The 13555-nt window shown below is 39.2% G+C and overlaps 1 protein-coding gene across 1 annotated transcript; it reads left to right on the top strand.

The window, feature by feature from the left end:
• Window positions 205–618, top strand: LOC109842501 (VQ motif-containing protein 25-like). Its single transcript, XM_020411370.1, has one exon. It carries the CDS (start codon window positions 205–207, stop codon window positions 616–618), a length of 414 nt encoding a protein of 137 aa, XP_020266959.1.

Raw genomic sequence — 13555 nt, 5'->3', positions numbered from 1 at the left:
CTCCATCTTGACTTTTTCTCTCCCTTCACCCAATCCTTGCCTCCAACAAACAATTGTACCCTGCTCACCTTCACAAATAAAGAAATTCCCACATTTACCCCCTCCTTCCTGTATTTAAACCAACATCCTCTCTCCCCCCTCTCATTTCCAAACCCTAGCTAACCCTAACTCATGTATAGCATCACGAACACCAAAGCTTATAGCATGGGTCCTTCAGGGCCGACCACGCTGGCCGTGAGAGAAGCCTCTCGGTCGATATCGAAACCGAAGCCAAAGATACGGATAGTGCACATATTTGCACCGGAGGTCATCAAGACCGATGCGGCGAACTTCAGGGAGCTCGTTCAGAGGCTCACGGGGAAACCAACGAAGCGAGCTGGCCGGAAAAAGAGAGAGAGGCGCCAGATCACCAGAGGAGAGCTGGAGGAGGAGAAGGAGAGGTCAGTTGTGTGGAGGGTTGATGATGAGAATTTGGGTGGTGGTGATAATAATAATTATTTGAGCGGGTTAGGGGACGCGGATGGCTTCTTTCAAGGGTTTAATGATTACCCGGCAATGCTTAACTTGAGTTCTTCATCTCATATGGATCATATGATTGGAGGGGCGCGAGTTATGTAAGAATTAATATATAGAGGGTAAGATGTTTGGAGTTCTTTGATTATTTGGTCTTGTATTCGATCTCCTAAAATTTCATTGCTTGGAGCGTTAGTTAGGATTAAGGTGGTCTAATTATGATTGGTTTGATGAATGATTAGATGGTTAATTAGAGGTGATTCGTTTCTTCTCTCTTTGTGTTGTGTATAATTAAAGGGGTGCTAGCTACTAATCAATTTGGTTTTGTGGGAGTTAGTTGCCAGCGGTTTCTAATTACCTTGGGTTATGGGGGAATATCCAATATGATTACTCGATCGATCTCATCATTAACTAATTTGTCTTCTTAATAATTCTTTCTTTTGAGAAATTAATGGGGCCGGTTTGTAACATTTCTTTAGTTGTATGTTATTAATGGGTGTAATTTTCCAACTAAAATACTTTTTCAATATTATTACTCGAGTTGCGTAATATGTTTTCGATGTTCCCGTTCAAATTAAATGCTGAAATTGAGAGAGAAGGCAAATTACTTTCCAGTGGGGACACAGATTATTGCTAACCTGGTGGCTGAAAAGAAAGGAACCCTTGAATCAGCATATTTACCTAAATTTTTTCTATTATACACAAATTTAATAGTTCTCCTCTCAATACACCGCATTTCTCTTCACAGGGTACTTTTTTTTTTTTGAGAAAAAGGATGGAATACCACAAAGGTATTCCAGCCAGCTAAATTAAGATTTGGTTGTTACAGAAGAAGAACATACTCCCAACCATAGAGCATGCACTTACTGTTTATACCAAAAACTTACTGTTCACAGGGTACTTTTTTGAAAGAGAAGACAAAGAAGCAGTTTCTTGGTTGCAATTGCTTTAACATCAGGTCCAATCTTAATTTGTTTCTGAGATGGCAGGATTAGAAAGTTGCTTTATGTCCTTATCTTGTGAACAAATAAACATTGGAAGGTTGCTTATTGTCTTCTTCCTTCTAAAAAATAAATAATTAAACAATGTTTATGAGAGCTCCACTTGGCCACTACTCTCTCACTAGGAATTATTTTTTATTTAATATAAGTGAATTTTTTTTAATAAGAACATAAGTAAATATTAAACCATATAATATAAACACATGATTCTTTACTATTATTTTTTAATAAAGTCCATGATTGAACATTGAAGAGGAGCTTTCTGTAACCCAACCTAATCCTGTTAGCACGATCTGATGTTAATCAATATATCTCTTATCATTAAATATTTAGTACGCTTGCATAGGGATCAACTTCATTTTATGCTTTGGTTTCAAACTTCGGATTATAAAATTATAACCATCAGCCTTTATCACAATTTAGAAATTGAAACAAACTTTTAAGATGGTATCAACACAATTCAAATTCTAGGAAAATTATAACCCTCAATTCTTATTACAATTCCATCAAAGTTTCCATTCAATAGAAGAGATTTTAAATTTTGTCTTTATAAATTTTGACCCACAACTACCTGACCGGGATCAGACCAAACGGTGACCAGTTTTCTTGTTCGGAACATTAACCCATACGTTCATATGATTTGTTTAATATGTGGTTTCATTTCTTAATTAAAAATGCTTAATTATACTGAGTTGTTGCGAGTACTAGTAGATACAACAAGGAAACATAGTTTATATACACTAATCCAATCCAGCTGGAATTTATATGTGCGCCGTTTACTTGGAAAATTTATGTTTTAGAATTGATTGTTAGGCAAACTAATCAAGAAAAACTACAGCGACTTGGATATTGCCAGCTGAGGGTTTCCTTAGGCACAAAGATTTCATTTCTCAAACAAGTTTAATTATACTCAGGGACACGGTTTTGTACATATTCCTTTATTTAATTAATATACTAGAATATAAAGCAATATCCTAATTCTAGCTCATCACAAGTCACAACTTCAAAGTTGTACGCGTTGAAATTTTTGCATATCAGACCCTAAATTGTATATTATTTTTTAGACGCAAATCATGGAAATTGCTTTAAATAAGGCCTTGATACACATTGTAAATTACACCCCAAAGCATACATATTCATTTCAAATAGATATGAAGACTTGAGATATAACTTACAAATATAATTTTTTTAGAATTTATTAGATAGAATTTAGGTTGGTATTAGAAACCCATTAACTGTCACTACAACAAAAGTTATAAATTGTGTTACATTTTTTGTTTTTACGAGACACATTTTTATGTTCACAAGTAGAGCACGACACATACAAAATGTGTGGTTAGAGTATATGTGGAGAGTATTTTTCTACACATGTGAGACCGTTGTGAAAACGGCGAAGGAATTGAGAAAAACGTAAAGAATAAGCAAAATAGATTCCACCACACCTTGGTGTGGTATCTGCTATGGGTGTGGCACAATCTGCCCTGTCTGCCATGGGTGTGGTGTCTGGCAGACCCTGGTATGGCAGAATCTGTCATGTTTACCATGGGTGTGGTGTGTGCTACACCAGGGTGTAGCAGACTCGTTTTTAGAATCCTAATCTATTTGGGATTGAGTTTTGTTATAAATAGAACCATATTTTTAGGGTTTCTTAAAGAGAGAATTAGTATTGTTTTGAGCACTTTGAGAGGGAGATATTGTGAGGGAGTTGAGAGCTTTGGTTAGAGTTATATTTAAGTGATTTTGTGAGTTGTAACCCGTTGTATTTCTCCTTCATATAGTAAAATCTCCCCATCCTCTCCCCGTGGACGTAGGCAATTGCCGAACCACGTAAATCCTTGTGTTTGGTTTGATTTGTGTCGTATTTTGATGAATTACACTCGTAATTTGGTTTGGTTTTCTTCTCTCATCGCTCACCGACTCGTTTGGTTGTCGAGCACGCTTGTGCATGGCGCGCAACAAGTGGTATCAGAGCTCAGATTTCAGATCTAAGATTTTGGATTAGGTGGAGGAAGATTCAGTTGGAAGCTTGGTTCTTGGAATTCTAGGCTTCGGTGGAGTTAGGGTTTAAAGTTGCCGTTAAAAATCTCGCTTTCCTCGTGTGGTTAGGAGTTCTATTTGGAATCTAATCTAGGGTTCAGTTGGGTAACTTCTATCGTGTGGTTAGGAGTTCTATTTGGAATCTAATCTAGGGTTCAGTTGGGTAACTTCTAAATTCTATAAAGTTTGAATCTTTCTTTGGGAATCTAATCTAGGGTTCAGTTGGGTAACTTCTAAATTCTATAAAGTTTGAATCTTTCTTTGCAATTTAGAGTTTATGATTATGGGTGAAGAAGTTGGTGAAAGCAGCAAGATAACGGGTACAATTCAAGTGGGTTATCAGAACACTAAGATTAGTGTAGTGAAATATGACGGCAAAATTAATTTTGGTTTATGGATGAGCGACGTACAGGACGAGCTCAATGCTCAAAATTTGGAAGAGACAATCATGGTCCATGAGAGGCCACCGAAATATGATGAAGCGGTATGGGATAAAATGAATAGAAATGCTTGTGGGGTGATCAGATCCTGTTTGGAACAGGAGCTGAAATATGATGTGATTGGGGTGACGTCTGCGATGAAGATGTGAGAAATTCTTAACAATAAGTATCTTACGAAGAATGTTGAGAACAGGTTGCATTTGCTACGTAGGTTATTTAGATTCCAGATGTCCCGAGGCACCTTACTAGCGGCTCATTTAAACAACTATACTAAGTAGTTGTCGGACTTGGCGAATGTGGATGAGAAGATCACGGATGAGTACAAGGCTATTATTCTTTTGGGCTCCTTACCGGATGAGGAGTATGATACCTTTGTGCTTACTTTGCTGAACGGGAGATCTTCTATCACTTATGGTGAAGTGACTAGCGCATTGACAAACTACGATTTGAGGAAGAATGATAAGGAGACTTCCCACGCTAGTACTTCAGGAGAGTCCTTATCGACGAGAGGTAGAAGCCCATATCCGAAAGGTGGTAATCGAGGAAGGTCAAAGTCAAGAGGTCGTTACCAGCTAGCTAAGAACCAGTGTGCGTTCTGCAAGGAAGTAGGATATTGGAAGAGAGACTGCCCAAAGGTCAAGGAAAAGGAGAATAGCAAAAAAAAGGGCCCGAAGGCCAATGATGTGAATGTTGCGAAAGGCGATGATTCTGATGATTTGAGCTTTTCTCTTTTGATTACTCCGGAGGTGAACCATTTGAATGCATCGCATTAGATGCTTAATTCTGACGCTACTTATCATGTGACCCCTAGGCGAGATTAGTTTTCATCGTTTGAGAGACTCGATGGGGGTGTTGTTGTCATGGGAAATGATCAATCATGTGGTATTTGTGGGATAGGTACTGTGAGGATTCGAATGCACGATGGAGTAGTCCGCAAGTTGAAGGAGGTGAGATTCGTTCCTCAGCTGAAGAAGAATCTTATCTCGGTTGGAGCTTTGGAGGCGAAGGAATTCAAGGTGACCTTTGAGGACGCTGTAGCAAAGGTTACTAAGGGATCTTTAGTGGTGATGAAGGGGGTCCGCAGTCAAAATTTATACTATCTGAAGGGGAGCATCGAGATTGGACAGGTTGCTTCAGCTACTTTAGAGGCGGACATTAGTAGGCTTTGGCATTACAAGTTAGGGCACACAGGAGAGAAGTCACTGCAGGCTTTGTGCAAGCAGGGGCTATTGAATGGAGCCAAGAGTAGTAAAGTGGAATTCTGTGAGCACTGTGTTCTTGGCAAGAAGACGAAGGTGAAGTTCGGGATGGCCATTCATAGGACGAGGGGTATCTTAGACTACGTGCACACAGATGTTTAGGGTCCCACCAAGACTACATCACTTGGTGGTCGACATTGGTTCGTCACGTTTGTTGATGACTATTCTAGGTGTTATTGGGTGTACACCATGAAGCATAAGAATGAAGTCCTAGATTTATTTATGGAGTGGAAGAAGAGATTAGAACTGCAGACTGGGAGAAAGATTAAGACGTTGCGATCCGACAACGGCGACGAGTATACGTCATACCCCTTTCAGCAACTATGTCGAGACGAGGGCATAGAGAGGCACTTCACAGTTAGTCATACACCACAGTAAAATGGGGTGGCAGAGAGGTTAAATCGGTCTTTGCTGGAGAAGATTCGATGTTTATTAGCGCATAGTGGTTTGGAGAAGATCTTTTGGGCTGAGGCACTTTCATATGCGAGCCACTTCATTAATAGGTTGTCTTCATCTGCGATTGAAGGAAAGACCCATATGGAGATGTGGTCGGGAGAGACAACACATGACTATGACCAGCTTAAGGTATTTGGTTGCCCTACATATTATCATGTTAGAACTGATAAGTTAAAATCTCGAGCTAGGAAGGTCATATTTGTAGGGTTCAAGTGTGGTGTCAAGGGATACAAGATTTGGGATCCAGATGATAAGAAGATTGTGCTGAGTAGGGACGTCACATTCGATGAGACTTCTATCTTGAAGTTTCCCAACTCTCATCAGGTGGAGAGCGACCCGACAAAGGAGATATCATAGGTGGTGGAGATTGATGCAGCTCCACAGTGTCCAGATGGTGCAGTATCCATTAGAGTGCCGACTGAGATGACGCCAGGCGAGCACGACGGTGATGCGAAGGATATGGGTACTCATGTGCAGGATCAGGGACCGACGGCTCAGGTTCAGGATTCTATTGCGGTTCGGAGACAGAGGAGAGACATACGGGTGCCAGCACGGTATGCCGACACAGTTGCATATGCACTTCCGGTGGAAAGTATCAATGAGATGATACCTACTACTTTCAGATAGACTGAGCAGAGTTCGGAGGCTGATTCGTGGCAGGTAGCTATGCAGGAGGAGATGGAGTTTCTTTATAAGAACGATACATGGGAGCTTGTTGAGCTTCCAAAAGGGCGGAAGGCGATTGGGTGCAAGTGGGTGTATACGAAGAAGGAGGGCATTGAGGGCACTCCATTAAGGTTCAAAGCTAGGTTGGTTGCGAAGGGCTATGCACAGGAGGAAGATATTGACTATAATAAGGTTTTCTCTCCGGTGGTGAAGCACTCTTCGATTCGGATTCTGCTAGCTTTTGTGGCACAGTATGGATTAGAGTTAGATCAGTTGGATGTGAAGATAATATTTCTTCATGGTGATCTTGATGAAGAAATATATATGACTCAGCCATTGGGATTCCGAGCTGCAGGGAAAGATAAGTTGGTTTGCAGGTTAAAGAAATCGCTATATGGTTTGAAGTAGTCTCCTCGACAGTGGTATAAGCAATTTGATGGTTTTATGCTTGATCATTCGTACACTCAGAGCCAGTTTGATCCTTGTGTGTATTTTCGCAAGTTGAGAGGAGGTGCGTACATCTATTTGTTACTTTATGTCGATGATATGTTTGTTATCTCTACTTCCAGGTCATCTATAAATGAGTTGAAAGTTCAGCTTTCAAATGAGTTTGAGATGAAGGACTTGGGTGAGGCCAAACGCATTTTGGGAATGGAGATCGGCAGAGACAAGAAGGACAGAATTTGTTTGACATAGGTGGCTTATTTGAAGAAGGTTCTACAACGATTTCATGTTAGCATGGATACAAAGCCAGTTAGTGTACCACTGGGAGCCCATTTGAAGCTTTCAGCTGGTCTTTCACTGAAGTCAGTTGAAAATCGAGAGTTGATGTCGAAGACTCCATATGCGAGTGTGGTTGGGAGCTTGATGTATGCGATGGTATGTATGAGGCCGGATTTGTCACAGGCGGTGAGCATGGTGTCGAGATACATGCACGATCCAGGAGTGGGTCATTGGGACGCCGTGAGATGGATTTTGAGATACATTCGAGGTATGCTCAATGTTGGTTTGATTTATGAGCGGGACACTACAGGTGGGCAGTTGTGTATTGGATATGTGGATTTGGATTATGCCGGGGATTTGGATAAGCACCGGTCTACTATGGGGTATGTGTTTACTTTGACCCGTGCGCCGGTGTGTTGAAGATGCATCTTACAGTCTACAGTGGCTTTGTCTATGACAGAGGCAGAGTATATGGCGGTTACGGAGGTTGTGAAGAAGGCTATTTGGCTTCGAGGACTTTTGGAAAAACTTGGTATATCACAGCGGTCAGTCACCATTCATTGTGATAGCATGAGTGCTATTTATTTGGCGAAGAATCGGGTTTTTTATGCGAGGACGAAGCACATTGACATTCGTTATCACTTCGTTCGGGATGTTCTTGAATATGGCGATGTGGAGATTGTGAAAGTTCACACAAAGGATAATCCGGCGGATATGCTCACTAAGGTGGTTCCGAGCAACAAGTTTGATCATTATCAAAACTTGTTGCATATTCGAGATTGTTGAGGCCGTTGACGGCCATTTGGATGAACTACGGACGCCTTGATCCCTTGGGAGAGGGGGTACGTAGGCAACCACATTGGTGCAGCCGAGTTTGGAGAGACGACGCATTGGTGCTTATGTTGGTGTCGGCTCAGTGTTGAGAACACTTCGCCGAGGTGGAGAATTATGAAAACGGCGAAGGAATTGAGAAAAACATAAAGAATAAGAAAAACAGACTCTACCACACCCTGGTGTGGTGTCTGCCATGGGTATGACAGAATCTGTCATGTCTGTCATGGGTGTGGTGTCTGTCACACCCTGGTGTGGCAGAATCTGCCCTGTTTGCCATGGATGTGGTGTGTACTACATCAGGGTGTGGCAGACTCGTTTTTAGAATCCTAATCTATTTGGGATTGAGTTTTATTATAAATAGAACCACGTTTTTTAGGATTTCTTAAGGAGAGAATTAGTATTGTTTTGAGCACTTTGAGAGGGAGATATTGTGAGGGAGTTGAGAGCTTTGGTTAGAGTTATATTTATGTGATTTTATGAGTTATAACCCGTTATATTTCTCATCCATATAGTGAAATCTCCCTATCCTCTCCCCGTGGACGTAGGCAATTGCCGAACCACGTAAATCCTTGTGTTTGGTTTGATTTGTGTCGTATTTTGGTGAATTGCACTCGTAATTTGGTTTGGTTTGGTTTTCTTCTCTCATCGCTCACCGACTCGTTTGGTTGTCGAGCACGCTTCCGCACGGCGCGCAACAACCGTGTCATAAAATTCACGACACATATATATGTCGAGAGTGGTGACACATACGTGTGTCACAAAACTTATGACACATATATGTGTCAAGAGTGGTGATTGTAGGCTGTCTAAAAATTACTGCAGATAGCTGATCCCCATCAAATATCGATGATGGAAGTTACAATTTGACGGCTTCCAGAAGGCTATAATTTGAAAACTTTTATGTAGATCGATGAAAGTTACAATCTGAAGACCTTCACAACAACCGATGAAAGCTCTAATTCAACAACCTTCACAATCAATATCGGAAGTTACAATCTGACGACTCTCATATTTTTAAGGAGCCAAGACAAAGATTACAAGATGCCGATCTTTGCAACGTTCTAGCAAAATAGACTACAAATTGACGGTCTCTTCAAATCAAGCCGCAGAGCTCACCTCTGCATCCCAGATTCAAAACACAGAGGTCGTGACTGCGTTTCAGATTCAAAACACAGAGGTCATGATTGCGTTTCAGATTCAAAATGCAGGGCTTACCTTTGTGTTTCTAGCCGCCAGTGTGGAGCTCAACTCTACGTTCGAATCCCAGAACGCAGAGTTCGTGCCAGAACGCGGATTTTGTGTTTGACTAGTTCAAACACGAGCTGAACGGTTTTAAAACCATTTTCTGCGATTTGACCCCCCCCCCCCCCCCCACTTAGGAGCGAATTAAGGGGGCAGTTACACCCCTTAATCCCATATAAATGGTAAAAAAACTCAACTGAGTTCGGAATCTCCAATTGATCAGGTTTTTTGCATTAAAGATTACCAAAAAGAGAGATCGACATTTGTGTTCTTGGAGGTCTGGGAGCGTCCTTCAACAACAAAAATCTTGGAGCTTAAATTGGTTGTAAACTGATTTTCGGTTCAAATCAACTCTTTTACAGAGTTTAAACTCAAGCGTTCGGATCATCAACGGAAAGCAAACTCAACACGAACATCGAGGGAGGTATTCCATCGACACCAAGAAGAACTCATGTTAAACAAAGGGAAGGGTCTCCGTCGATCCCTTCTCTCTTTTGTAAATCAAGAAACCGATTGAGAGGAACTGTAATTTCTTTTTCTAAGTTTGTTAGAGAGAGATTGCATCGAGAGAATTGTAACACATTCTTTTTCTAAGTCTGTTGGAGAGAATAAAACAATTTCGATCTCAATTTTCTTCTTTCAATTTTCCCACCAAACAATGACACATAATTGTGTCTAGACTATAAAAATATAAAGAGTATCATTATTCAACACTATAACTTCCTAGAAAGCCACTCATCCTAGAATTACTCTCACCAAAGCACACTTAATTATGTAGTTTTTTAGCTTATACACTATCATAAATGTTTAATCATAATCATAATTAAAATCTAAAGATTTATTATTTAAGCATGTTAATAAATCCTCTCATAATTCATGTCGGACTATTAGCATTTTTCAATTATATTTAATTATATAGCTAATGATACAAACATGTGTCGTGATTCGCTATTCTTTTTATTTGTATCACTATTGTTTACATACAACTTTTCTTATCGTGTGTTAATTGTTCTGTGAAAGCACGTTAATTAAGAGCCAGAAAAGAACAAGTTGAAACAATATGATTCACATGAAATTTACCGCAAGTCATTTAATTATAAAATTATCTCTTTTTCTTATGAGAGGACTGCGTCAAAACTTTATAAACAACTCTTTTTTGCAACTATGATGATATCAATCAACAACTATAGTAAAATAAACGGTTATATACTGCAATTGTATATAAACTTTATATAATAACTTACAAAAATTTATAAATTAAGAGAAGAATTAATGAAAACAAACAATTATACTTCCAAAAAAGAAAAGATTGAGGAGTATATATATGGTCAAATTGAAATATTCAAACATAAACACTCCGAAATTGATGGTTGGCCTCATCTAAAGGTGCTTAAATGCGAGATAATTACTAGCTAACTGGTAGAGATCAAGAAAAACATAACTGCCGAGTCTTAGGCTGGAAGTAGAAGCGAGTGATCGCGGAGCCGCCACGCCGTTGGTGGTGATAGCCATTGACAAGGATGAAGGAAGCCAATGCACATTAGAATGGGCCATCAAAAAACAGGGTTACCTGCAGAGGCCAGAAAATTACCTTAGTCCACATAAACACCAAGAGCGGTAAGACTTCGAGTGTTCCATTTTTTTTAAAAAATTATAGACATTGTAATATATACTGAGTTGTTATTTATGATAATATAACTGCTTGATTTCCTTTTTTTTTTATCTAAGTCACCATGTTCATGATGGTGATGATGAAGCTGGCTACAAAGCCGCAACAGATCAAGATGTGAAAGAACTGTTGCTTACATTTCATAATTTCTATACAAGAAAAGATGTAAGTTTTGACAGAGGATTAATTTCGTTTCTTTGGTAGAGACTTCACTAGCCCGGTAACATGATTTCTACGTCGTTGCAGGATGATGAATGTTGATGCAGAGATGACAGCGATGCTTGCAAAGAAGCCATCACTGCCAAACAAAAGATTTAAGCTTTGCTTCATTAATGTTAGAGATCATCCCTAAAAACCTAGTTGTTAGAAAAGTTAACCCCAAATCTCTACGAAACTTGTAATTGGTTCATAATTGACCTTGATGTGGGACTAAATGGACCTTAACATACAACCACTACACTTTCAAAATCCCGATTCTCCAAGGGTCAGCTTTGCACTAGTCTAGTCCATGATCAAACACTCTAACCTCACGTAATCTCACGAACACTGTAATATTGGAGAGGGAGGATGTGGACCTGTGTACAAATGTTATCTCGATCATACTCCAGTGGCCATTGTGGTTCTTCGTCGCGATAATGTACAAAAGGCTCAGAGTTTCAGCAAGAGGTAATAAGAAAAACAACAAAATTAAGGGTAAAACTTCCTAATTCTGGGATGCTTTGCATAGAAATTTCTCTAAATTGCAAAAAAAAAATTATACAAAACCCCTCTCAGCTATTGAAAATTGTCATAAATCGTGTTTAACGTAGAAAGAAAGAAATAAATAAAGGTTTAGCTACCCATCCTGAAAAACTCGATCAGTAAAATTAGAAAGGTACCCAAGAGAAATATGTCACACGTGAAGCACATGACATACCAATCATGATATATTTGCACCAAAATTGAAGAAAGGCCTTCTCTAATCTTATAATTATGATGGAAATTTATCATAAAATTAATGAAATCCAGAAACAATCTCAATAATTCTTCTCCAACTTTGTCGCACAGGCTCAAGTATTGAGTTGCATCCGATATCCAAACATCGTTCTCCTTGGTGCCTGTCCTGAGTACGGCTGCCTCGCATACGAATATATGTAGCCAACGGAAGCCTCGTCGATGATCACCTAGTTTGTAGAGGGAGCTCGCGCTAACCCTTGGCAGCATCGGTTCCGTAACTCAGCTCTGTATCGGAAATTATGCTCATTTATAAAGTGTTGTAAATCTTAATTTTCTTTTTATTTTTAGACACATAAGAAGATGGATTATGTGTCTAGTCAATTATTTCTACTAAGAAGGATTCTCACATGTTGTACGTATTTTTTTTCTTCTTGTAACAAGGGTCATAATGCAGCCTTAATTTATATCTGTGCATGATCTGTAATTCATGAAACATGAAACCTACAAACAAGATGGGAGTATGCTTCATTTAATAATCTATTATCTTATATTTATATGGTTTTCCACTTTTAAACAAATTGGAAAACCCATATCCCTCTGAAATTTCATGAATTTGGGCCACTCTACTAATTAATTTCCACTAGACTTAATTAAATGAAAAAGATGCAAAACCAAGACAAAGGAACCTATATATCTCAATTCATGTGCATTGGACTAGAAAGAAGGTATTCCCTCCGTTGACATCACAACATCAAAACGTTTACACATTCATGAACAAAGGGAAAATCTCTCTTTGTGACGCTTGCATCTATTTAGTACCCTCTTGACTTTCTCTCCCTCACATCACCGCGTTTCATACGATCCTTGCCTCCAACAAACAATTGTCCCTTCCTCATCTTTTCCCTCCCGCTCCCCACTACAAATAAAACATTGATTTTTTTTATTAAACCCATTAATTCTTTTGTCGTCGTTTATTTTGAAACCCATGCACTTTCAAAATCATTAATAACATCCAAAATACCTAACCAGACTTATTTTTAAGTCCACATTCAATATTTCACCCACATTGATACGAAATTTCCAGAAAACTTAAAAAGAAACGTAACTCAAATAAATACTCTTATAGCGACTAAGAAAAAATTATAGAAATTTATAGCAATTTTACAATTTATAAGTTGGTATAATTTGCTATAATTAGCTCCAATTTGGGTAGTTTTACTTTTACTTTTTTTTTAAGTAACAGTCCATGCAAAACGGACGATATTGTAGATGGATTTAAATAAAGGGAAAAATGTGTCAAGGCCCCAAAAGCAGAAACTTCATGTGACAAGACCCCTCATAGTTTTTCCCATGTGGATCAGCCACTTGAAGTGTGACACTTTGTACTGCAGCCCCTTTTTATTAATTATCACATGCCAGCTAAGCTAAAATTCCCAAACTATCCTTATCCTCTCTCATCAATCTCTCTGACCCAGCACTCATATCATCTCTCTCTCTCATCTCTCTCTCTCTCTCTCTCTCTCTCTCTCTCTCTCTCTCTCTCATCTCCTCTCTCTCTCTCTCTCACCTCTCTCTAAAACTAAGAGCTTTCTCAAGCTCGTCGTCCTGGCCGAGACGCACAGAGCATTAATCTATTAGCTAGAAGAAGAAAAGAAAAAAAAAGAAAAAAAGAAAAAAGAAAGGTAAGGAGAAGTAGAGTAGAAGAGGAATGAAGAGAAATGCCGTAATTAAGAAAGAACGAAATCGAGCGATGTTTCGGATGTTACCGAGAGAGATAGA

The sequence above is a fragment of the Asparagus officinalis genome, chromosome 5 (assembly GCF_001876935.1).
Source record: "Asparagus officinalis chromosome 5, Aspof.V1, whole genome shotgun sequence".
Lineage (NCBI taxonomy): Eukaryota > Viridiplantae > Streptophyta > Magnoliopsida > Asparagales > Asparagaceae > Asparagus > Asparagus officinalis.
Note: the sequence above shows the minus strand (reverse complement) of the source record. Positions and strands in the feature narration are given on the sequence as shown.